Genomic DNA, 24,987 nt, shown 5'->3' with positions numbered 1-24,987 from the left:
CGGCAGCTGCTGCGGCGTGTGTCGCGGTGATGTTGGCGGTGGCGCTCTGCGTGGACCCAACCCGAAGGCGGAGGAAAACGAACCCAGAGAACAGTGTGTGTGTGTGTGTGTGTGTGTGTATACGAGTATAATATGCAATAACGACGATTTAAATGTAATCCGGTTATCGGCGCTGCGCCGCGGTCTCTGGTTGGAGGACGACGCCCACCGGTGGGCGGTCGCCCCTTCCGCCGCGTCAAGCGACCGCTACCTCCGCCGTTAACAGTCGCTTAACCAATCGTTTAGTTAACCATCGACCACGCACCGACCGGCATCGACCTCAGCTCGTCGTCGACGTCTCTCGTCCACGTTGTCGTTAACCGTATACACACACTCATTATTCACTCACACACCGTGCGCCGCCGTGACTCGTCGTGTGGTGGTATAGGATAAAACTAACATTTATTTATATTGTTCGCCGACGATCGTAAAACGTCCGCAACATCTCGTTAAAAATCGTGTTATAAAATTTTTCCGGCGGTCAAACTAACTTTTTTTTTTTATAAACGATAAAACGCCTCCGTTTTTTTTCCGGAAAAAGTTTGTCTTTGGCGTCGCTCGCTGACTTTTTTGCTCGTGCGTTGGTTCCGCGCTTACGACGGCGACACTCGACTGTACGCGCGCGCCGCACGGGACCACCGTGTCCGGACGTGGTGGCACGACGTTTCTGCAGTGGCCGATCGGGCTCGCTGCGGTGGCCGCAGACCATAGGATGACCGTGCACGAACTGACGGCCGCGTCCGCTGCAGCAGGAGGTACCATGCCGCTGCACCATTTGGGCAGATCCCGGTTCATGATCACCGACATACTTTCGGACAGCGGCCGCGGCAACGGGTCGCCCGTTTCGCCGGCGTCGTCCACGGACGGGCCCAGAGACCTGTCGTTGCACGGCCGGTCGTCAGACACGGGCACGTCGGCCGGCAACAATAACAACGGCGGAGGCGGCGTCGTCATGGGCCACGGCAACGACTCCGATCTCAGCGACGACCACGAAAGTGGCACCGACAGCGGATTGCCCGGCGACAACTCGTCCGTCTGTTCCAACGGTAAGTGAATACAATTGGAATATTATTTTGAAAATAAAACGTTTACCTAATTCCCGGTTTACTAGCAGTAACGGTTTTTGTTTAAAAAACTTAAATTAACCAAAAATAGAGAAACTAGTCCAGAACATAAAAATATACTTATATAGCACTGTTAGCAAACTTAACTATTCATTGTTGTAAACCAAAACTTTCAGCTTCGGAAACTAAAACGGATAACAAGCATTCAGGTGGAAATTGACAAAGTACCTACCTATAAAAACAATTTTTAAAAACCTAGTATGAAAACAATAATTTTAAATAATGAAAGGTAATAGCTTCAATTCTTCTTCGTATTCGTATCAGCTTTTTTCAAAAATAAAGTGCCAAAGTAATAATTAAAACCTAACCTAATCTAAGAAATGTATTTTTTTTGTTTTGACACATATACTATAAATATATTTGGTTATAATTAATATATTGGTAATTACAGTATTTTTAAGGCGGAAAGTAGATAGGTAGGTACAGCCATACGAAACTATGTATAAAATAAATATATTATTATAGTTAGTATTGCGAAATAACTTAATAAATAGTTAAGACTAACTAAATATACGCTTGCTTTAACTAAACATTAGGTTGGCCCGTATCTACACACTAAATAATTATAAATGATCTAACTACATACCGTGTAGGTATGATGTATCGTGTAGGCACATGCGGATGCTACATACAGTTGTTGTATAATAGGTATGTATATACGTAACAATGTACACGTAATCATATAATTAGGTACTTCTAAGTTCGGTTCAATTCTCCAGACTTCTGTAAACCTTTTTTACACATTTGGAACTTGAGATTTATTTGGTTTTAAATGTGTACCTAAACCTACAGACTATAATAAAAAATGTAAAGTATTCACTAGTTTTATATTATTGTTAGACCCATATAAATATACAATAAAAAAAACACACGGATAGGTATGTCGTCGCATGAAGTTTCCATTATTTACTTTCTTCCGTTGGTCGAATATATTGTTTTTACAAAATAATTGATTTTCTATATAATATAATCGATTTGTATTTATATTCGTGATGATTATCAATAATAAAAAAAAAAAAAATTAAAATACTGTCTTGTTTGGCTTTGTAAAATACGCGATTATGACAACAATAGATACAAATAATATCGTACGGCTGTGATATAGTGCGATGGGCTTAGCGCACATTATGTAATAACCCTATAAGTATTATATAGGTATACGAATACAATGGTCATGAAAAACCTTCACATGCGATTACAATACAATTATATACTTGAGGGACATTGTCCGGGTCGGCTAATAAAATACAGACAATATAATATTATTATATTTTAAAGGCTCTCGCACAAACCGTAATTACAATGATTTTTTTTAAACAATAAAAAAAAATACACACACACACATTGGCTATATCCGAATACAAACGGTAGTCGCGCTATATATATATATATATATATATATATAATAATAATACCCATAACGGTCACGTCATGACAATGTTTATACCGATGTATACTAGGTAACATACACGGGTCACATTGACGGTCGCACGCTAAATGCATATCAGAGGCTAAACACTTCCCGTCAGAAAAATATAATAATATATATAAACGGAAAATACGATACATTATTAAATAAACGCGACCCTCCGGTCAAAAGTCGAACAAAATAATTCTAAAGAATAAAACGTACAATAAGTGAGCGTATTTTGGCGCAGTCAAAAGTCAAAATCTATAAGTAGAAATTATTAACGCTGCGAGTGTTTGTATATGCCAATAATAATAATAATATTATTATTAATACACGTGGACAAAAGTAAACGATTTTGACGTTTCAATCGCTACCCGTGTCGGATTATCATCAAAAAAACTACCCCCAAAACGGTCGACTCGAATTAAAAGAGCCCACCTCGCGCCTTTCTCGCACTCGAAGATTAAGCACGCACTCCGAATTTCCGCCCTAATAGGCATTGTATACTATATTGTATACACTCATCTGTGTATTATATTATTATTTGATAATATAACATAACATATCAACGCAGCTACCGTGAAATATTTCGGTCTCCATTTATTAGCCACGCCACTTCCGGTAATTTAATTCCAACGAAAATCTAATTACATTAGTAAGTTGCTGGACAGCGTTTGGTATTTTGATTTATAATAAATAAATTAAATATCCCGACGAAATCCATGATGTAAAATCGGGCTCTGATCAACTCGCAATGCATTATTATAGACCAGTCTAAACAACTATAGCGACATTCATACAATATTACAACGCTTATTGGCGTATAAATTACCTTTATGTAGTAGTTGCACGCATTTGATTAGACGTCGCGTAATCCCCGAGTATAATGCTATTATAATATAATACTATAATAGGGTAGGTATAGCGAAATTATTTGCAACTACTCTGAACCAATTTAGTTGGTGTAAACATTGATTACACGGTCAGAAGAGATGCAATGGACACACATTATTCAAATACGGATACCGTTCGGTCACTAGTCTATTATCCTAAAGTTCGGTAATACCGTCTCAGGGAAACTTGTCTCGACGTCCTCGGGGAAATAACCCTCCGTCTTATAATTCGTCTGACCTGTCCTCATCTACCGGAAGACGGCAAACCCTCATTGGATAGGCAGCCTAAATGCGTCAAAACGTGTAAGTCGACCCGCTTTGGCTCAGCGCCCAGAGTTTGGTGAAAGATGTCTGTTTTTTTATACACAATACCTACATAATATACTTATTTAAACATCTTGTCTAATGCACGGCGGCTTTTATACGGGCGTTTACCTCGTTAGAGATCATTTTAATTTTTTTTTTTTTTTTTACCCGACTCGCTTAAGAACCCTTAACGGAAAATACGATACACCGGGGCCGAGGAGAAAAACCGTTTTGTCACCCACCATAATGTCATATAATAATAGGTACTAATAATTTTCCCTCACATTTTACATTAATATTTTGCACGCGACATCGTCAAAACGACGGTAATGGCCCACTTAAATACAAAAAAACCGTCAGAAGAACGATTTAAGTTTAATACTCTAGGTTCTCAGTTATCACAACAGTATTACATATTATAACTTATAGCATGACACTTCACCCTTATTAATGGAACGATCTACTAACTCGTTATTTAATGTTAACTGTAAAATAAAAATCGAAATTTATATTAGTATTATTAATTTTTTAATCGAATAAATCTTACAATAAAAAATCCCGTAAAAATAAACGCAATTATAATTTAAATAAAATATAGTACACTTGTATTTTTTCGGTCACGCGGTATTATATTGAGTATAAAGACAAAACGCGTTCAAAAATTTAACTTTACATAAGACAAAAATACTAACCTATGCCTATTATTGGCAGGTATAATATAAATATAAATATATAACTTGCTGCGTAGTTAAAAAAATAATAAATAAATTGTTGTTTAAACACGGGTGCACAAGCGCGGAAAAAGTGCAATTCTTATGCGCTGCTTCTGATCTAATGGTATATAGGTTTGATTTTTATATTTTCTTCAAGCAGTGCCAACTGGTTTACCCCGAGGTTCAGATAATCTTGACCGTAGCTGGACCTAAATTATAAATACACGCAACTGGAGGCACTTAAAAAAGGGGCTTCTGTATATGTTTGTATATGTTATTATATTCCGTGTATGGTTGCACTCACTAAATTACCCTTAAACATAGTTTAACAATACTAAAATTGTAAATAAACTATACTTAAATGTTAAGAAAACCCGGTGATCACGATCATTACAATTTAGACTTGTAAGGTCGACGTTGGATGCATGATTATCATATAAAGTGATGTTTTCGCAATTTCTATTATTTTATTTACAAGCGAATAATATAATTATTGTCGTTATAACGCGTCGTTTCCACGTTTTCTTGGCATGGCAGCTGTGTTCGGATGAAAAATGACACACCGCCGGGACGTCTAAAATAATAACTATTATATCGTTATTGTAATATATATTAATGATAGAAATATATTATACAGAACGTGCAAAATATTACATGCTCTGTGCCCCGGGACTATATGGGATCGGTGACGAATATAATTACCCAACGCTTCCGGGGAGGGTTGACGGTATATATATAGTTACGTATATTCTTATTTAAATATTTGTATAATTATATTTGGCCGCTTCTGTCGCTAATTGGCGCTAATACACGAGGCGGAGGTCGTAAATCGTTCGCCGTCGACAACCTCGTCGACACGGCCTATTCTATACTCGACCAACCAGTCTAGGCACTTTGCCAGAGCTAACGTATTATCCGAAATTAGACGCCCCTCCTCGTTCCCCAAACCGTCGGCCATAATTGAAATTTTTCTTTGGGTTTTTTTTTTGGTTTATCTTTGAACAGCTACACTGTCGAGGTTTTTTTCGGTCGGCTCTGGTCCCGGCAATGGAGGAAACTCTTAAAAATAATAATAAGCTTACCGTGCACATGTGTAGTATAAATTACTATGTAAATCGACCACAGACCGACGACACAGGCCGCCCATATATGTATACTATTGTGGAAGATGTGCGACTGCAGCACGTGGCTGAGGCGCTTCGCTACTTGATTAATAACCTAACCGACTATTTTGAAACGGCCCGGTTACGGGTAATTTGGTAGGGCGTTAAGTGGTAGGCCCTGCAAGGAAGTGGAAAGTATTGGATATTAGGGATGTGCTCGTATGTGTACACACTCGAATCCTGCGCCTACCGTAACGCGATTAGGGCTCGTTAACCGTTTATATGTTGTTATTAAACAGCAACTAAAAATGGCGGCCACCGACCTCGGTCAACTAAAAAAATTTAACTTCTGTACATACGACTTGTAATCTGTTATAACTGCTTAGGCGATTAAGACATTGACGGCATTTATTGTGTGCAAACAAGTGGTTAATTTTTGACTAATGCAGATAATATATAGTGTCTCCATACACTATATTATGGTTTAACCTATAGGTAACTGATAGAGTATAATGCAACAAGTATCTACTCGATTTCTATAACTCGGATTTGCTCAAATTTCCACGGGCAACTACAAGGTTAAATAAGGCGGTATCATTTAAAATTATTTTACTAAACTGAATCCGTTATATTATATAAAAAATTATGAAACTTTCTTGTACTATCTGCATCGTCATCGTCGATGACAATCTTTTTTACTCGAGAAGATAATAGTAGTACTTATAGATTATTACTATCATATACATTTAACATAATTATATATTATTGTTAAACCGTACACGTGCGCCTTCATAATATGCAGACATAATATATATATATATATACTTTATAACAATATAATAATATTATAACCGTATTAAAGTCATTATAGAAAATAAAATAGTCAAGGTTAAATTATTAAAAAAAAATTAAAAATCACAATACAAACAACCGCGCTTTTACATGATGCGTCCGTTTATATCTAACGACATTTTATTATATATTATGGATTGTATACGTTATAACATACAGAAGTGATCTAATCTATAGACGGCCATGATAATAATAGAAATAATAATAATAATGAACCGGAACAAAAGTATAACGAACGGCGATCAGTATCGACTAGAAAACATCAAAATATATTAGTCCATAATTAAATAATTGAATGTTTTTAGTTTTTACGGTATTTTTCCATAACTTTAATCTAATAGGTATATAACTAGTTATGAAAAGTCCATAACCAATAAGACATTATTATATTATGCAGAATATACAAATCATGTTTGTGTAATGGTTATTTTAGTAATAATTAATAATACCTACAAATATATTGAGAATATATTTTTTTTAATAATAACAATTTTGATAGAACACAAAAGTAGTATTTGAATACGGTTGCGTGAATATAGTTTTACAGCTGCGAACAAAAAATAAAAATTGTAAAATATAATTAATCGCGATTATGCTACGGCAATTCGCACCGGACGTCTTAAAAAGAAAACATTTGAGTATAAACACCCTTTATGCTTATACATATATATTCGTTTTATTATTTTATGCGTGCAAGACTCGTTTAAAAGCTTTTATAAGATTTCGTATACGACTTATAACAATATATTATATCGTGCGCCATTTTTAACCGTGTAAACCGCTTAACTGCAATAAATATTCAAGGTGTACTTACAATATTAAAACATAACAGGTGAACATAAACGGTAAAAAATAAAAAACAAAATATGAAAACCGATTAAATAAAATTACAAAACCTAATGAGTTTATACCCGGGCAGTAACAATAACTATAATAATTGTTATGTTACTTACTACCCTTCTGGGGGATAGCTTTGTGACCTATTACCCTCCCACCTACGCGGCGTGTCCGGCTAAAACCGAAGCCAAAAATAATAATTTATATGTATTATTAATAAAACGTTATTTAGGTAAACTGTGACCGCGGTTGTGTGTGTCGGCCGAGCACGCGAACTTCTTGGCAACCGAACCGTTTTACTGTATAAACAACACCCTTAAACTATAATAATAATATAATGTTGCGTTTATACATTATTGTGCCGTACCTATATATACATAGTATACATCATACGGCACGTATAATATTGTATACGCTCTGCATTGACCCTTTACAATAACACACACACTGATAATAATAATACACTCCACTTTGACCGCATATACATATATATATATATACACACAACAAAAATTATAAGGACTGCACGCCATCAGACACACACCGCAAGTACCAAGGAAGTTCGTGCGTGTATAATAATATAATATTTAATAACAATAATATGTATAGACAGCCGACAGCGCACACAAAAGGACAACACCACCTCCACTTCCTTCGTGACTATTAATTTTTGAAATCCAAACCCCGTAACTATAATATGTAGGTACACGTGCATAGCCCTTGGCACTTGGGTTGCATCGTACGTTGTGTATCTAATCGACCTGGTGAGGATTTTTATTTTTTTCAACACTTTGGAGGTTTTGAAAGTGTTTGCGAGGCTTATTGCGGGTGCTGCAGTTTATACTTCGATGGTTCCTATTTATAAAATGTTCAAATAGTTGATAAACTTATCACGCGGTGTTAAGTTTATAGCTGTATAGTGTATAAATATCCGATAGATCGGCGTCAGAGCTTATAAATCTGTGTGTACGTACCGCGCCACCTTTTACACTTAGACAGTTGCTGCACGTCGTGTAATATATGTATATACCGCGGGACGGCTCCATTAAACTCATTTAAACGGGTTGGGCGGGGTCTTTGTGTGTACCGGAATGATTTAAGTCGAGGACTATAATAATATTACAATTGATACGTAGTACAAGCGGGATTGAAACAAACGCACGGGGAAAAGGAAAGGGGGGAGGCACCCGCAAATGCTGCAGCATGCGCTACCGGGTGTGGATGTGTATATGCTCCACCCGTCAACACGAGGGATTATACAGAAAGGGCTGAACGGACCACTTAAGCCCCGCGGCTCATTGGCTTTCGACTCGTTTCTCCCCTTTGATAATGTACAGTGTTGTGTGTGTGTATGTTTTTTTCTCGCTTTCATTTTACTCCAATTACCGTCTCCCAATAACAATCTCCCCGTCGACTGCGTACACACAAACGACCGGGTTTACACTCGCACACATATGCACAATAGTGTTATTGTAGAGCGTTGATTTTTTATTCAACGCCTTTTTTTTTTTTTTTTTTAATGCAAATCGACCAAACGGTTTTTGTATGCCCCCCCCCGAACGGGTTTGAACTCTCGCGATTAATAAATGTATCATACTTTATACACAGCAGCCGGCCGGACGTTATCGGCGATTACATCGTCAAATCGTATTATATAAATATAAAATATTGCCAGTTAAAAATATATTTAATAAAAAAAAAAAAACAATCTCTTTTGTATAATAAAACAATATTATTGTACTATATCCCCTCGGATGTTAATAAATAAAAGGCTGTGGAAACTTGGTAATTTTGGCGAGGTGTAAAGGTTAGGTAAGGAGTATTGTTGTAGTGTTCGAGCTAAAAACAAAAAAAATCTATAGAAATATAATACTATATTTGTATTCGAAACATTTAGTGGTCAATTTCTTGTCGACATGCAAATGGCCGTTAAAACACATGACGCGACACACGGTGTTGCTGCCATTTATTTTAATTCCGTTTATATACGGTACACGAGCGTTTTGTGTGCGACTTTTATCGTCCATTCCATCATATTATATTATAGATGTATATAATCTATATTAAAGCACTAATGACTCGACCTGGCCACCGCGTAGGTATCGCGTGTTCACCGCAATATATGTAAGTCGCAATAGTAACTATTAAGCATTAAATCGCGTTTATGTTTGTGGATTATTTGTAGAATAAAATAAAATATAGGTAGTAAATGTTCGTGTGTGGTGTGTATGCCGGTTTAGACCGGTCGGATACAAAACGTACCTATAGATAATCTTAAATAATTGCACAACACAAAATGATTGTGTGTTCATACGTTATACCTATACCTCCAATTTTCAGAAAATATACTCGATTAACTTGGCTGTATTTAATAAAATACAGCAGGGTAAATAACGAAAATATTGCTATTATATCGTTGTATGAAAAGTGCAGCTTTAAAAGAAAATATATCAATTTTAGACATCTCATTTTGATCAACTCCATATAATTCAAGTTTATCTCGACTTAGCCTATGTAATGCCTCCTATTGTGGCTGTCGATGCACTATATTATAATTTTTATGCCTGGTCGAATGTAGTAATAATAACGTATTGCTTGTCATTTTACAGGTCATAGAGACGACGACGGCCGGAATTCCGGATCGAACTTGAGCAAAAAACAGAGAAAAGCACGGACTGCGTTTACCGACCATCAGCTTCAGACGCTGGAGAAGAGCTTCGAAAGGCAAAAATATCTGAGCGTTCAAGACCGCATGGAACTGGCCGCCAAGCTCAACTTGTCCGACACACAGGTCAAGACCTGGTACCAGAACAGAAGGTGAGGAAAAATATTTTATACAAACATACTGTTTTATAATTTAAGAAAGCAAGGAGAAAAGTATCTCTGGACTCTGTAATCGTGTCGTATGCGCGTTTTCGCGTGCCACCGGCCAAAATTTGTATGAAAACAATTATATTGGGCATGGACTACTAGTAGGTACATGGAGCAAGAAGGGAAGGCGAGGGGAGGTAAAAAAAAGACAGGTGTAAAACGCCGACTTTCGCGTTAATACTCGTTCGTGTAACGCTTGTAACGTTATATATCACAACGAATGCAAAACAGTTTTCCCGCCCTTTTTATTATATGATTATCAGGTATATATGTGTATCATTATAATGTTTACGCAAGACCCTCTTGGGGTGTGCTGTACACGCGGTAATAAAAAAAATGCTACTACCTCAAAGTATATACTTGTAATATTATATATTATGAGTGTATACAGCGTTTCCGTGCATGAGGGTGAAAAACGATACATAGCAAAAACCTATAAGTACTCGAATTGGTCGGTTTTGCGGAAAACAAAATGGAAAGGTCATTTTTCATGTGCCGCATTACATATTACATACTTGAACGTTAATATCCGTTGTGTGTATAAAAAGAGGCAGAGAGGGGCGGTACTTGTGGCTTAGACGCGCGATGGTATAGCGGTTAATTCATTGGGCACAAATACACAATCGTTTATGTGTACTTGTTGTATAACGTCGAACCGCCTAAGTACAATAATACTGTGTTGAAAAAAAAAAGGCAAAGACATGTTATTAGGGGTTATTTGAAGTGTGAAAAATCGCGAGGAAGAACACATATTATCACAGGCGTGCAGCGGACGAATTATGTCATTTGCGGTTATTGTATTGTATGCGTTACACGAGGACAAGTAGGATAATTTATCGACTTACAGGGTCGCATCTGTCCTGATCGGCAAAGGATTGCCGCGGTGATCGACCCATAGTGTGCTATGTGTGTGTGTTTGTGTGAAAGCCAAAAGGACCTGGGGGACGATTGGGCGCGATGCACAATAATAATAGTGAATAGCAATAATAATGATAACAAGAAAAAGAAGAAGAAGAATAGTATAACACGACAAATAGGTGTAAACGTGCATTGAGAGGAATAATTAAACGAAATTTATTATCGAACGCGCGCCGACTATTCCCATTGATATATATTTTTCATTTGCACCGTCAATGGCCGTTCTCCGAATCGTTTTTGACCGTTTTTTTAAGTATACATTTTATACTAACAATACAAATCGACGACGTTGTATCTACTATCTGTACATGTTTAAAGTGGTTTTGTACTGCGCCAATGCGAACGATACGTTTTTACAATTTACATAGATGTAAATTCTTGTATATCAATAGGGGAGAACCGGAATACACAACGACTATGTGTCATTGAAATCAGATTTAAATATATAATATAAAAATTGATCATTTAATGATAAGTTAGCTTAGAAATAAATACGTTTTATTTCATTTTAACGATATATTTTTTATCGTTTTTGGCAGGAAATCAAATATTAGATATAGTAACAGTAATTTTTTTTTAAATATTCATACAATTTATCAAACAAATATTATATCTATTTATGTATTTTCCTTTAAAATATCAATAAAACATTCGTAAAATGTTAATTTTTTATAAATTGCTGTGGATAAAAAAAAATATAAATTGAACGGTTCATTCATTATTAATTGTCAGTCTTCATTGAAGAAACACTAAACATTTAATTTATATTTTGAAAAGGTATCTACGAACTCTACCATAATATTTAAATTGTGATTTTTTTTGTTTTTTAAATATACTCATTTTATCGTTTTGTTCTCGGTTGTTGTCGACCGTTGCCGGTAACTATATAACATTATAATATCGGGTTATGTAGGGTTTTCACGATTCAACCGTTGATTTATAAACACACTTCATAATATCATATAGATTTGTCTTTACCGTCGGCTGTCGTCGTGCTAACTGCTAAATCAAAGACTGCGCTATAATTAGTCGTCGCAGACTACAGCGTATTGTTGATTCATACAATATCTCTATGCGGACGTTGTCGACGGTCGCAATGAAATAATTTGTCGGCTCCTCCTTGACAATAATAATAATAATAATATTTTATGGTATAGCATACCGCGAAATAGACTAGACAAATACGTTTTGGCCGCCTCGGGCGAACGCAGAGTAAACGCGTTTAAATAACTAATGCACTTTACTATTACACTTTTGGCACTCTAACGCACCGACCGGATTTAGAAGTAGAAACATTAATGTCTTAATTTCTAACAGGTTCGTCACTAGATAGATGGCTTGACTTAATTTCCTTTTTGCACATACTAACAGTTATATAGTAATCAGTATAAATACTAGCCTAGCAGTGGAGTTTAGAGTAAATGTATGCGATTGACTCGTCACCGTCTGCTGCCGCCCGCCGATGAAGATGTTTGGCCTGGTACAAAAAAAAAGCCTTTAGTTTGTGTGTTGTATACATAAAAATAAAAAAAGGAAAAATACGGGAAAAACAACTATTTCCGATCGGCGGATATTGTGCTTATGTCACGGTCTGAGAGGAACACATTATTATAACAAAAAGGAATCGAAAATCCACGCAGTCATTGCTCGCGCGGATCTTGGCATTTTTTTTCTTCTTCTATAATGCTCAAGATATATGTTTTTCCACGGGTTACCCGGGTCACGTTCATACTGTACATGATGAGTCTTATGATGATATTATGTTGTTATTTTGTAGTGAACGTCGTATCGGCTCGTGCTGTCGATGGCCGCCCGCACGTTTATTCTTGTGTGTGTCTGTATGTATCTTAAGCGTGCGGCTCATTCGGTTTGGGTTTTTTTAACGCTCATCTTCTTTATGTGTTGTGATTAAAAAAAAACCATTTCGGCGTTTTAACACAATTTTTTTACCTTCTAGAAAATACATAAACATACGCACTCACGTGACGAATCGATACACAAGCGACGCGCACGTGCGACGACAGTCTCTCTCTATACGCTATGTTGACGTTTTAATATATTATTATCATACCATAGCGGAGGCGGACTTTACCTTTATAAAAAAAAAAAAGTCTTTTTAAACGGACGGAGCGTTGAGCGACGGTCAAAACCAACTACACAAATAATACCATAAGCTTTTCCGTTTTATGGATAAGACACGACACATGAAAAAATGTAGATTCCTATTGAGCACTGAGCAGGGTATACAGTATACTGAATAAATAAATGAAACCAACTAAATGAAATATTCAGTATATTTTTCCCACGCCAAGGTTTCAGACCATGTACCTAAAAGTATTAGGTGTGTTGATATGTACCCGAAAACTGTTTAGAGAATCGCGGTTCATATTTTATGCACGCATATTTTGACTTTGTTATATAAATATATATATATAGTGAGAGAGAGAGAGAGAGAAAAACATAACAGTCGCATTTCTAAAACTCTACTAAATTATAGAACTGCGAAACAATATGTAATATATATATATAAACAACACAAACAGACGTTCAAAAAAAAATTATTAATGCACGATCCATCTATAATGATACACTACGCCAAGGGAAGGTTCGTCTAATTACTTCTAAACGCGCAAAAGGAAAAACAAACAACACGGTGGCACGCTAACATATTATAGTAAATATAAAACGCGATAATAATAAAAAAAAATTAATATATGAAACTAGTAATAACCGTTTTATGCAAAATCCCAGTGTATATTTGACATTGAGTAATTTCTGGGGTTAATTTTAAGCATTTAAAAAAATATAAAATATTTATACTGTGCTATATAATTAAATAAAATGATTTGTCTTGCCCGTTTTAACGTTTAAGTATATAATCAAACTTGCATAATGTATACGTCATTTCTAATTAAGAACGTTAATTAAAGCGTTTTATCGCCACATACACAAAAACGAAATACTCGAACCGTATCCGAGAAGTATTATTTTGCCCGTTTTGCTAAGCATAGACAAAGAACTACGAAGTATATTTCATTTTGGACAGTAGCGATTATAATTTGGTTGAAAAACGCACTTAGGTAAACTATTTAAAGAGGTTTAAACGCGTTTTGTAATTGCGCGCTCGTTAAAGCTAATTATTATTTTTTTTTTAAGATTTAATAAATAATATACATTACATGTGTAGCAAAGCGAATTATCGTTCTCACGTTTTGCTTTTTTTTTGTGTTTCACAGAACTAAATGGAAACGACAGACGGCAGTGGGTCTGGAATTGTTGGCCGAAGCTGGCAACTACGCGGCGTTCCAGAGACTGTACGGTGGGCCACCGTACGGTTGTTGGCCGTATCCCGGTGCAGCGGCCACCGGCGGCGGAGGGGGCTCGGGTGTGGGCAGTGCACCATCGGCCGCAGATTTGTACTACCGACAGGCCGCCGTGGCCGCCGCGGCCGTGTCCACGCTGCAGAAACCGTTGGCGTACCGACTGTACCCCGGCATGGCCGGCGGCCCCGGTGCCGGCGCCGGCGGACACCACATACCGCCACCGCCACCGCCGCCGCTCGCGCACCCGCTCTACTATGGCGTCCACCATCCGGCCGCCATGCAGCCCATGCCCGGCGGCCGCAGCCCGACGCCCGAGCGACCGCGGTCCTCGCAAGCCTCTCCCCGGTCCGTGGACAGCCGACCCGGATCAGTGGACGTCGAGGACGACCGGTCCAACGATTCGCCCAACGTAGACGTCTAATACAAGCGCAACATAAACACACACACAACACTACCTAGTCGTCGTTTTTCTCCTTATTTTTAAAAATACATTGTACTTAGCTTTTTTTATAATTAACTATAATATTACGTTATTAATGTATAATATTTAATATTATTATGATTACTGTCGTGACCGGATGCCAAAAAGTTTTAACCGTAAGTACATCTGATGATACACGCGTTAAATTGTACATTTTTTTAAAATTAAATCCTCAAAAAAAATAAATACTCATCCGCTCTTACTCCCAAAACACAAAAACTATTTGCATTGATTAGTTAGCATCTTGAGAAAACTGAGCATGAGTTTTGTCAATGATGACTTGAATTATTATTTTTACAATAATATTACACCTAATTGTTTTTGTTAATATTTAAATGTAAATAATATACATTATATTAAAATAAATAATTTGCGCGATCAGAGACTTAAACGCCCGTTACACTGGTGTGGCAAATGGTTCGACAGACTCTGGCCGTAGTAAAAAGTACATAATATTTATATGATCTATGCTTACCAGAATAGTAATTATTATAATATTATAATACAAACTGTAAATGTTTCTATAATATATATTTAAACGGTTAGTATTTTTTATTTTAATGGTAAAAAAACAGTAATTTATTTCATACAGTATAGCTGCTGTCGATATAAGCGTTATTATTAGTATTAAACACGTAAACGTATAAACAAAAATCGTGCAATGTTACATGTAATTAGTTTTGTATCCTTTAAGAAAATTTAAGTATAGCTAATTAAGTGATGTTTATTTTGTTTTTACAATTATAGCCATCAGTACGTCGTCGAGTTAAACTGTTTAACACTTGACAGTGCCAAAAAATAAAAAATAAGAAAAAAATTATTAATGCATTAGGATGTATAATATTGAACACTGCGTTAATTTGTAAATGATGTTAACCGTTTGTTATATTTTTTTTTTATGTGCGCAAAAAATGATCAATATTTTACTACTGTTTTTTTTTTTTGCAAACATGCGCGCGTTATATACTTATACATTAAAAAGAAGTATCGTATATTAAGTACTATACTTATTATTATATTATTACTATGTATACATATTGATCTGATTTTTCCTGTAAATATTAACTGAATACTTGTTATAAATATATATTTAAAAACAAATGAAAAATAATAAAATAATATTATTGTTTAGAGTTTAAAAACCATTGTTACTTTATTTCTACATAATAATATACATGACACCTAATGGTACGTACTCGGTACCATACATAATAATACTAGTATTAATGATAATTGACCGATTTTTCCGTCCAACGTTTTTCGGTCCGCAGTTCCTCATCAAACACATGGTATTTATAGTATGTATGTATGTACGCATGTTGTCGGGGGGCGTTATGGTTCATTCGTTTCGTACAATGATTCTGGTGTAGGTATATAGGTATAATATGTGTTAATACACGTATAAGGGGCTTTTAATTTTTCCCTTGTGTTTATTATTGAAAAATAATGGTAAAAATACGGTTAGATACATAGAATTCTTTATAATATAGTATACCGTGTTTACGGTGTGATCGTTAATCCGGAGCGAACTGCGAACCGCCCGTTATATTGTATGTGTAATATAATTATAAACAGGCGTACTGTGGCCGCCGAAACCTTTGGACGTGTTATCCTATAATATAGGTGTGGAAATCGATACACTAAATAATAATAATATATAATATAATAATAATTGAAGCCTAATGGGAAATTGGTCCGTCCAGATGTTCAATTGTTGATTATACCTATACTTTATATAATATGATGCGTTTTGTGCGGACACATGACATCTTTCAGCGTTATTTTGGGGGTAAAGGTGAAACGTTATACTTGGTAACGAAGCGCGATCACAACCTATTGATATAATGATGTACCCGGAAAAAATGTAACGGATTAACTACGAGATGTCATCATAGAGAGAAGTAGTATTGAATACGGCGCATCGAAGCGATTTGATCAGTGTTGTAAGTATTATAAAAAACAATAATAAATTGTTATACTTAATAAAATGTTAAACGAAACTCCAATTTATAATCCGTGATATGCCAGAATAACGATTAATGTAGCTGTTATTTAAGTTTTAGCTAATATAAGTTGCATTACATTTACAGTCTAGAAACGGGAATTGGTAAAAAATACAAAAAAAATATTAATTCCTAATTCTTACATAATCCTCGAACAATTTACTGTAAAAAAATTTAACTATCTTCAGAATAATCTGTTTAGTTATTCACTGAAGACTCTGGAAGAAGCATATTACCTTCATACCTGTTAAACGTTATGAACGGTACCTACTCTTAAGTATATTCCCATCACATCTGTTTAATTATATTTATACTCTATAGGGTCAATCAGGTTAGTTTTTTAACCTCCATGTAAAACAGCCCCCATGAAGTTACTGCAGTAGTTAGTCGTAGTTATAGGGATGAATTTAAGAATTTTTTTTTAGGCGTGAAGTATAGTAAGTACCTAACCTAACCTAACACTGTGTGCGCGAATAAAAATATTATCTCTCTCTTAGGTCTTATGTCTTAATCGTAGACGGGTTGATACTAAAAAATGGTTTCCAATCATGCTTCAATCTCAATGTTTAAATAAACCAATTACTACAAAATGTTTGTTACAAGCTTGAAAATCAAAAGTTGTTTTACGCAATATCACAATCGAATTGCAGTTGACCACTATATATAGTATATAGTATTACCTGTATAACACTAACACAAAAAGTCATTAAGACATATATAGAGATATACTATAGAAAACAAGACTGTAAAACTAAAACATATTGATTAAAATAACTTCAATATCTCCACGCACACAGCACATTGAGACCCGAGAAACGACACAAGTTGGTCGTCTATGTATGTAACTTGCGACTAAACGATCATGATTCATGTGTACTCATATGAGTATGAATACATGTACACTGGTAAATAGTAAAAAAACATAATATATGTGTAGACTGTAGAGGCGAAAAGTGCCGAGGGCGTGTCGACTATGTAGGTATTGTATACACACGAGATAAGTATAAATTGAACGCCATTTCCATAGACTGCCACCGCAGCAGTTTAGTGACCCCACTCTCTATGCACGGTCTTGTTTTCTGTCCGTTTATATATTAAGTGTATTTTACAAATATATATATATATACGAGTATATACGTGCATGTGTGTGTATATTTCGCAATGGTAACTCTTCCCTCGCTACATTGTGGGCATGCGCAATAATATGTATATTATATACTTGGCCGCAAAATTTAGGATTCATTTACATTATTTAGCGATAATAAACCAAGTTTTCGATAACATTAAAAATACCGTTTATTCGTACCTTTAGTAGTTAACTATATTTAAAAAAAAACTATATTTTAATACTTATTACACGAACGAATATAGTGAAAACGAAATTGGTATATATTAAAACAACAGCTTAGTTATACTTATATATACTATATAGCTATATATTCGTGCCAATAATAGTTTTTTAATATGCGTTTGTTATGTGCTCCGCGTTATGCAGTGTAAATGCCACAAAGTAACCTTACTAAATATACCATATTGTAAAGGTACTTATATTATCTTTTCTGTTAGTTATTTATCTACATATCCCAACAGTGTCATCTTTACCCTGATGAAGGTCCCAAATAATACAATTTACATCAAAAATTGTTCAAACTCTGTGTGCTTAAGAGCCCTTGCGTAGCATAAAACGGCCCTGTAACCGACTGTATTTAAAGTTTAAACCCTAATTTAATAACATTAGACTCTCTCATAAAATATTGTAAGAGCCTTACTTGAAATTTTTTTTAGAAATTATTGCAAAATTATTTTAAAAACTTATAAATAATATGAAATTGTAACAAAAAATTATTCAAAGAACTTTTTTAATCTAAATGTAGTGATAGCTAAAAAAATATTATTTATTATTTAGGTATTTATGTCATTATTCGTCGAATTATCTATTATTTATTATCTTATTTAACATTTACCCAACTCTAAGTACTAGTGATGGGAATCCGAAAATCCGGACTTTTCAAAAAAACTCTATTTTATGTCACTTGAAAATCTTATAAATATTAAATACTCTTACAATATAAAGATGTGTACCTAAGTAAAATTTGTTGATAAAAATTTAAAAAAAAAACTCTTAACTTTGTCTATAAAATGCTTTCGGATTTTGGATTCCGGATTTTAACAAATCCGAAATCCAAAAGCAGTTTATCTTTTTGTTGTTTTGTTTTATTTTTACATATTCATCAAAACAATTTTACTTAGGTACACAGCTTTATATTGTAAAATTATTTAACACTTAGGTATATGATTTTTAAGTAGCTTAAAAAGCGTATTTTGTGAAAAAACGGATTTTCGGATTCCCATCACTACTTTGTTATTAAGCAACGTAGCCTTTCCTACAGATTTACGGTTTAGTTTATATTTTAAATATTTCTTTTTATAATATTATGTTATACTATGCTCTTCTAAAGAGAAATTGTTTAAGTTTTAAAGATGGTTATAGTTATAAAATAGGCTACATAAATAAAAATATTATATTATATAAACAGTAATACGACTTTTCTATTTTATACGCCTTAACTACAATTATGTTTCATACAAATATGCACCATATTTAAATTGAGAATTACCTACCAAATATATTTAATATATGAATTGATAAACATTTTAAAGATTAATTTTTATTTACAGTTTTCATAATTAAATTAATATTATATACATTTCAAAATATAGACCAGCATTTAATTTCTACTTAAATGGTATAAATTGTTATTATATATTTATCTTTTATACAAACGTTATATACTAAAATGATAATATAATATGGTTTTTTTTTATAATAATATCATGAGTTTTTATATGAGTTTTTCGTGACACTTTTTTTCTTACTTTTTTTTTAAATTTTGTTCTACGAATAATAATTATATCATCACGATTTGGTTGTCAAAGCCATTAGCATTAAGCGACCAGATATATATTAATTTTCCTACTTAGGAAAAACGGTATTATTTTATTGACTTCTTAAAAAAAAAAGATATAGCAGTATAATTTAGAATTTAAAAAACGCAAACATAGAGCGTAAATCGCATATTTTGCACGGATCAATGATCTACTAAGAAAAAAACGATTGGCTTTTTTTTTAATTGTACCTAAATTAAATCCTATTGGAAAATTACGGTACACGGGTAATTTTTTTCTCATTGTCTCGTCGATTGTAGAGGATTCTGACCTTATCGAAATGACTGAGCACATTTATCACGTTTTTAAATCTAATTATTACAAAACATATTAGTCTGCGGTTTTTTTATTTGTCTGGTCGTAACGTATTTACACATTTTTGTGTCATGTCCAGCGTGACATGCACTGCCATATCATTGGTTCATCCAACCTGCAAGTCGCAGTCTACAATAAACACACACAACCGTACAGAGACAACAACCAAAAAAAAAGCCATCCGTTTTTAAAAAAATATTCTTTATCCTCCGTGACCTTAGGTATACATACACACGACACGACGTGTACCCGGTATGAAAATAATACAACATGTATATAATAATAAAAATAATAATAAAAATACGATATAAGTACATAGGGGGCACCGTATGTATTATCTCAAGTATCATTAGACACGCCAAAAAAAAAAATGATGCATGCACACACGTATATAATTTAATTGCGGTTTTTAACGCCAACAGCGCCTGTCATAAGTGAACGTTTGCGTTTTGTATTTGAACAATGATAATAATATTATATAGATATAGATACTGTACATACTTATGCATGATGTTTTTGTTTGACACGAGGAATTCTTTTTTTTTTTGTATTTTTCCACTCAACGTCGACAAACGTTTATGTGCGTGCGCGGGGTCTCCATTGTCCGTTCTTCCGGCGGAAAACGGAAGCGAAAAATATCGGCGGCCTAAGCGTATTTCTTCGCTGCTCGACTCTCGTCTCGCCTATTAACCTTTTAACTACTTTAGATCGGCGCACATACGGTCGGTTTTGTTGTTTGTTAATGTGTAAGGTCGAAAATATTTTATTTTACCAACAATAATAAAATGTTATTTTACCTCCAATTATAAAATAAGTAAAACAGAAATCTAATATACGGAACATCATATCTTATAATAGATTAATTGATGAGTTAATAATTTTGAGTTTAATAATTTTAATTTAAAAAACTGATAAAACATAAAGATTTTTTTAATACACACTTCAATTTGTTTTGTTTTGCAATGGCCATATATCGATTGAGATATTAACTTTTTCTAAATATGACTCAAATAATGGTAGGTAGGGGGAATCAAAACGATTCAAAACAAATATTTTTGTCAAAGCTAGGTCTGGTTATGCAATTTTTTTTAAATACGATTACAATTATTTAATACTTCTATATACATTTGTTTAAAGTTCTATTGAAAAAACTTTTATGTATAAATAGTGATTAGAATGCTCCAAAAGTATTAGGTGTGTTTTTCTCTCTCGTGTTATGTTACATTAAATTCTCTTGTACCTTTTTGATCATGAGTTTAATTATAAATTTAATACAATTACATGGTATATCAATTGCCAAATGGGACTTTTAGTGTTTTGGCCAGTACTGTATCAAAATGTATTTAAAGGTCGTTTAAAGAAGTGATTCCTAGATAATACCTGGAGTTGATCTGGCGTTATTTATCATAAAAATAAAACATAATTGATAATTCAATACCCTCAAATATGCAACCTCAAACGTTACACCTATCAATACATTTTAATCAACATATTTTTTTTATTTCGAGGTTACACAAAAAAAAAGTTGAAAGCCAATTTAAATTGAACAGACTTCCAATTATGGGTGACCCAATAGGTATATTTAAGAATTCTTTAAATGCTTAATGAAGTATGTATGTACGTCATGCTTGTTATACAAACTACAACCCTGCGTATGTCATGTCGAAATAAAAAATGTATACTGTCGTTAATAAAAAAAAAATATTCTTAAACCAATAATGGAAACGAACTGAATCATTTAATATACAGGGAAACCCTTTATACGTTTTATTGTAATGTGTTGCGTATTAATATTAATAGGCAATTTGATACTTTTTCAAGCGTTTTTATTTCTTTGTATTGTAGAACAACAAACTTTTACTTAGCTTTTGCCTTTGTAATTTTATAGTCACGACATAATGATAATTGTTTCTATAAAATATTATTCATTGCGTTTTTGATGGATTAATTGAACGTGATTCGGCAATAACAATTTCCCAATCACCAGAATTATAATATTTAGATACTATAAAATAATTAATTATTTAAATAAACCCTTAACCGCAAAAATAATCCTCTATAGCGTAAACGTATTTCGGCAGCAATGTTCCCGTCATCAGCGCATATAACTGGCTCAGTCAAAATATGTTTACGCTATAGAAGATTATTTTTGTGGGTTTTATTTAAATATTTAATTACTTTATAATATATAACCACAAGCGTTGCTTAAGTTTTTTCTATACTTAGATACTGTTTCAGAAATAATAGCAATATGTTATAATATATATATTCTATATACATGATTACAGATTAATCCAAACAGTTGTAGTATTTTATTACACAAGTGTGTGTGTTAGTTATTCTGAGGTGATCAAGTTTTTTAAATTGGTGGTTTGTATAGACTATATATATATATATATATATGTGTATAATTTTGTATTTACGATTTCAAAATTCCAGTCAATTACTTACAGTCCAATGGAATCGTATTTAGTTACTTTGAATGGTGGTATGAATAAATTACATTATAGTGATTCTCAATGAAATCCTGGAATAACAGCCGTAGGTCTATATACATACTATTGACTAAATAACATTTATAGAAATATAATACCGCACATAATTTCACTAATCAGCATTATGAATAGATACTGACGCTGTGTTTACGTTTTGTCCGAAAAAACTGTTCACCCTAAAGGTAATTTCACATAATTTAAAAAAAAGATTTCGGATGAAAAGTAATACTCGTTTTTGGTTTAACTCGGAATAAACTTGAGAAGTATATATTTTAATTGCATTGACTTGGCACTAGATAGTTAATTATAGAATTATCAACCTAGCCGAATATATATTTTGAGAATCAAGGTAACACAAATTTATCAACGCACTTAAAAATGGCTATTTGCTTGATATTTTATTTAGAAAATAGAACTATACTTTCCAGTGCATTGATTTTTTTTAGTTAAAAAAGTCTTCGTCCTGAAATAAATAGATCAAAATCCGTTTAACGCTATACAGCAAAATTTATTCCATTTACCGTAATCATTTTTTTGATTATCGAAAAAGAATGTAATTCACTTCCTATGTTAGAAATTACACTTGAAATTAACCTAGCACTAAATTGACTCGATCAATAGAAATTTCATAAAATTCTACCCCTTCATAATTAGCTACGCGTGGGGTCTTAAACATATCTGTGCTTTCCTTTGTTAACCTAAATCCTAACCCTATTCTGTGAACGTTTTGGCGCTTTTTCGATTGTACACGTCATAGTGTATGAGATTATAGAGCGGTTGAAACCGCAACTTTGTACTGTTGGAACTAGTATGTATTTTTGCACATAATGACGCACATAAACGTCCACCAAGTGCAGTGCACGCAACATAATAATAGAGGAAACCGCGACGACCGGAAGAGAAATAACATATTCTGACTGCAACCGTCGCCGCAAAATGATCAATTTCACATGTCCGTAGTTATTAAAAAAAGAACAGCGACTTGCATCTCGTGTTCCGGTTGTTAGCTTCGTGCGGTTTTCCACTGTTTGCTTTTGTACATAGATATATGCCTACAGTTTATACACTATATGCAATACACCCACGCGAGCGGGGTGATTTGAGATAAACGTACATATACTCGTACATTATATAATATCGTATGGGAATCCATATTAGGTGATTGCGTTTGTGCAAAGTGCAGACATGATAAAACCAAACACGGACACTGACTGATAGTCGATGAACCTCTCTCACTGCATATTTTTATGTATGATCGCGACCACTATTTTCCGTTAGCCGGCATCGCACCACATCCGTATGCTATAACAATTAACAGCGCTCGGTGAAGACTTTTATTAGCTCCGGCCCGGCGCACATAACACACATACACCCTACAGGAGTCATTGAGGGAGGTCTTTGTACGGGTGTGTGTGTGTGTTTATTATACATTTTACAAACGTGTTTCGGTAAAAAAAGAAACCGCACTGCCGTAGTATAATGTACAACACGAGTAAGAGGACACCTACACCCATCGAACGGACCATAAAACCGTCCGAGAAGGGATTCTCGCCTGCCGCATACACGAGTGACATTTGCGTCTCGTTAGGCGCCTAACACCGATGCCCCTTCAGGACTTTTATAGGATACCCGACATAACGTTAATTAACCATAACTGAGTATTGAGTTGAGACACTGTTGCAGCGGGCGATATAATGCCACCCATCCGAATCGCTCGCGGTGTTCTTGCGCCCGGCAATAATGCATTCCAAACGTTTTTCAACACTGCGATATTTAATATTGTTATTGTCCTCCTGTCAACGTTTTCGGATTTTTCTAGCGGTCGTAAAAAATAATACGCTTATGTGTAGGTAAGGATTTCCACGAGGAAAATAATTAATATTGTAGCAAGTCGTTTTTCCTCTATACAACCGATATACGTATATAATGTCAAGTTTAATGTCATTGGTATTTATCATACACTAGTCTTACTACTTGAAATTCGTTTTATTTGAAAAATGTACACTATACCTACCGGTGTGTAGTAGGTATATAATTTTAAAAAGCTGTAAGAATTATTTTACAAATCGTATTTTACGTTTCTAAGCCAAGGGATGCTTTATACTTGGTTTTCCTATGTTGCGCTCTTATACCATACTTGACATTTAGGCTAATCGATTAAATAATATAATAAATATTTGGTTCATAGGGAAACAAATAGTCGTGTTGAGTAAACACTGCGGTTACAGACCAAAAAAAAAACACACAATTGTAAAACACATTCACGGCTACAAGCTAAAAACATAATAATTAAATACACATAAAATATACATTTTTATTATACTTGTTGTTGCAATTAATATTAGTATAAATATTTG

The 24,987-nt window shown here is 34.2% G+C and overlaps 1 protein-coding gene across 1 annotated transcript; it reads left to right on the top strand.

Moving 5' to 3' along the window:
- Nucleotides 1-299: 299 nt before the first annotated feature.
- Nucleotides 300-15,899, top strand: LOC126838378 (homeobox protein B-H2-like). Its single transcript, XM_050572745.1, has 3 exons — nucleotides 300-1,085; nucleotides 9,888-10,095; nucleotides 14,304-15,899. The coding sequence occupies exons 1-3, from the start codon at nucleotides 752-754 to the stop codon at nucleotides 14,809-14,811; spliced, it is 1,050 nt and encodes a 349-aa protein (XP_050428702.1). The 5' UTR covers nucleotides 300-751; the 3' UTR covers nucleotides 14,812-15,899.
- Nucleotides 15,900-24,987: the final 9,088 nt, after the last annotated feature.

This window comes from Adelges cooleyi, unplaced genomic scaffold, assembly GCF_023614345.1.
Source record: "Adelges cooleyi isolate 19-005CV unplaced genomic scaffold, UGA_ACOO_1.1 ACOO_flye_CR_arks_rails_tigmint_CR_PRNA_30, whole genome shotgun sequence".
NCBI lineage: Eukaryota > Metazoa > Arthropoda > Insecta > Hemiptera > Adelgidae > Adelges > Adelges cooleyi.
Note: the sequence above shows the minus strand (reverse complement) of the source record. Positions and strands in the feature narration are given on the sequence as shown.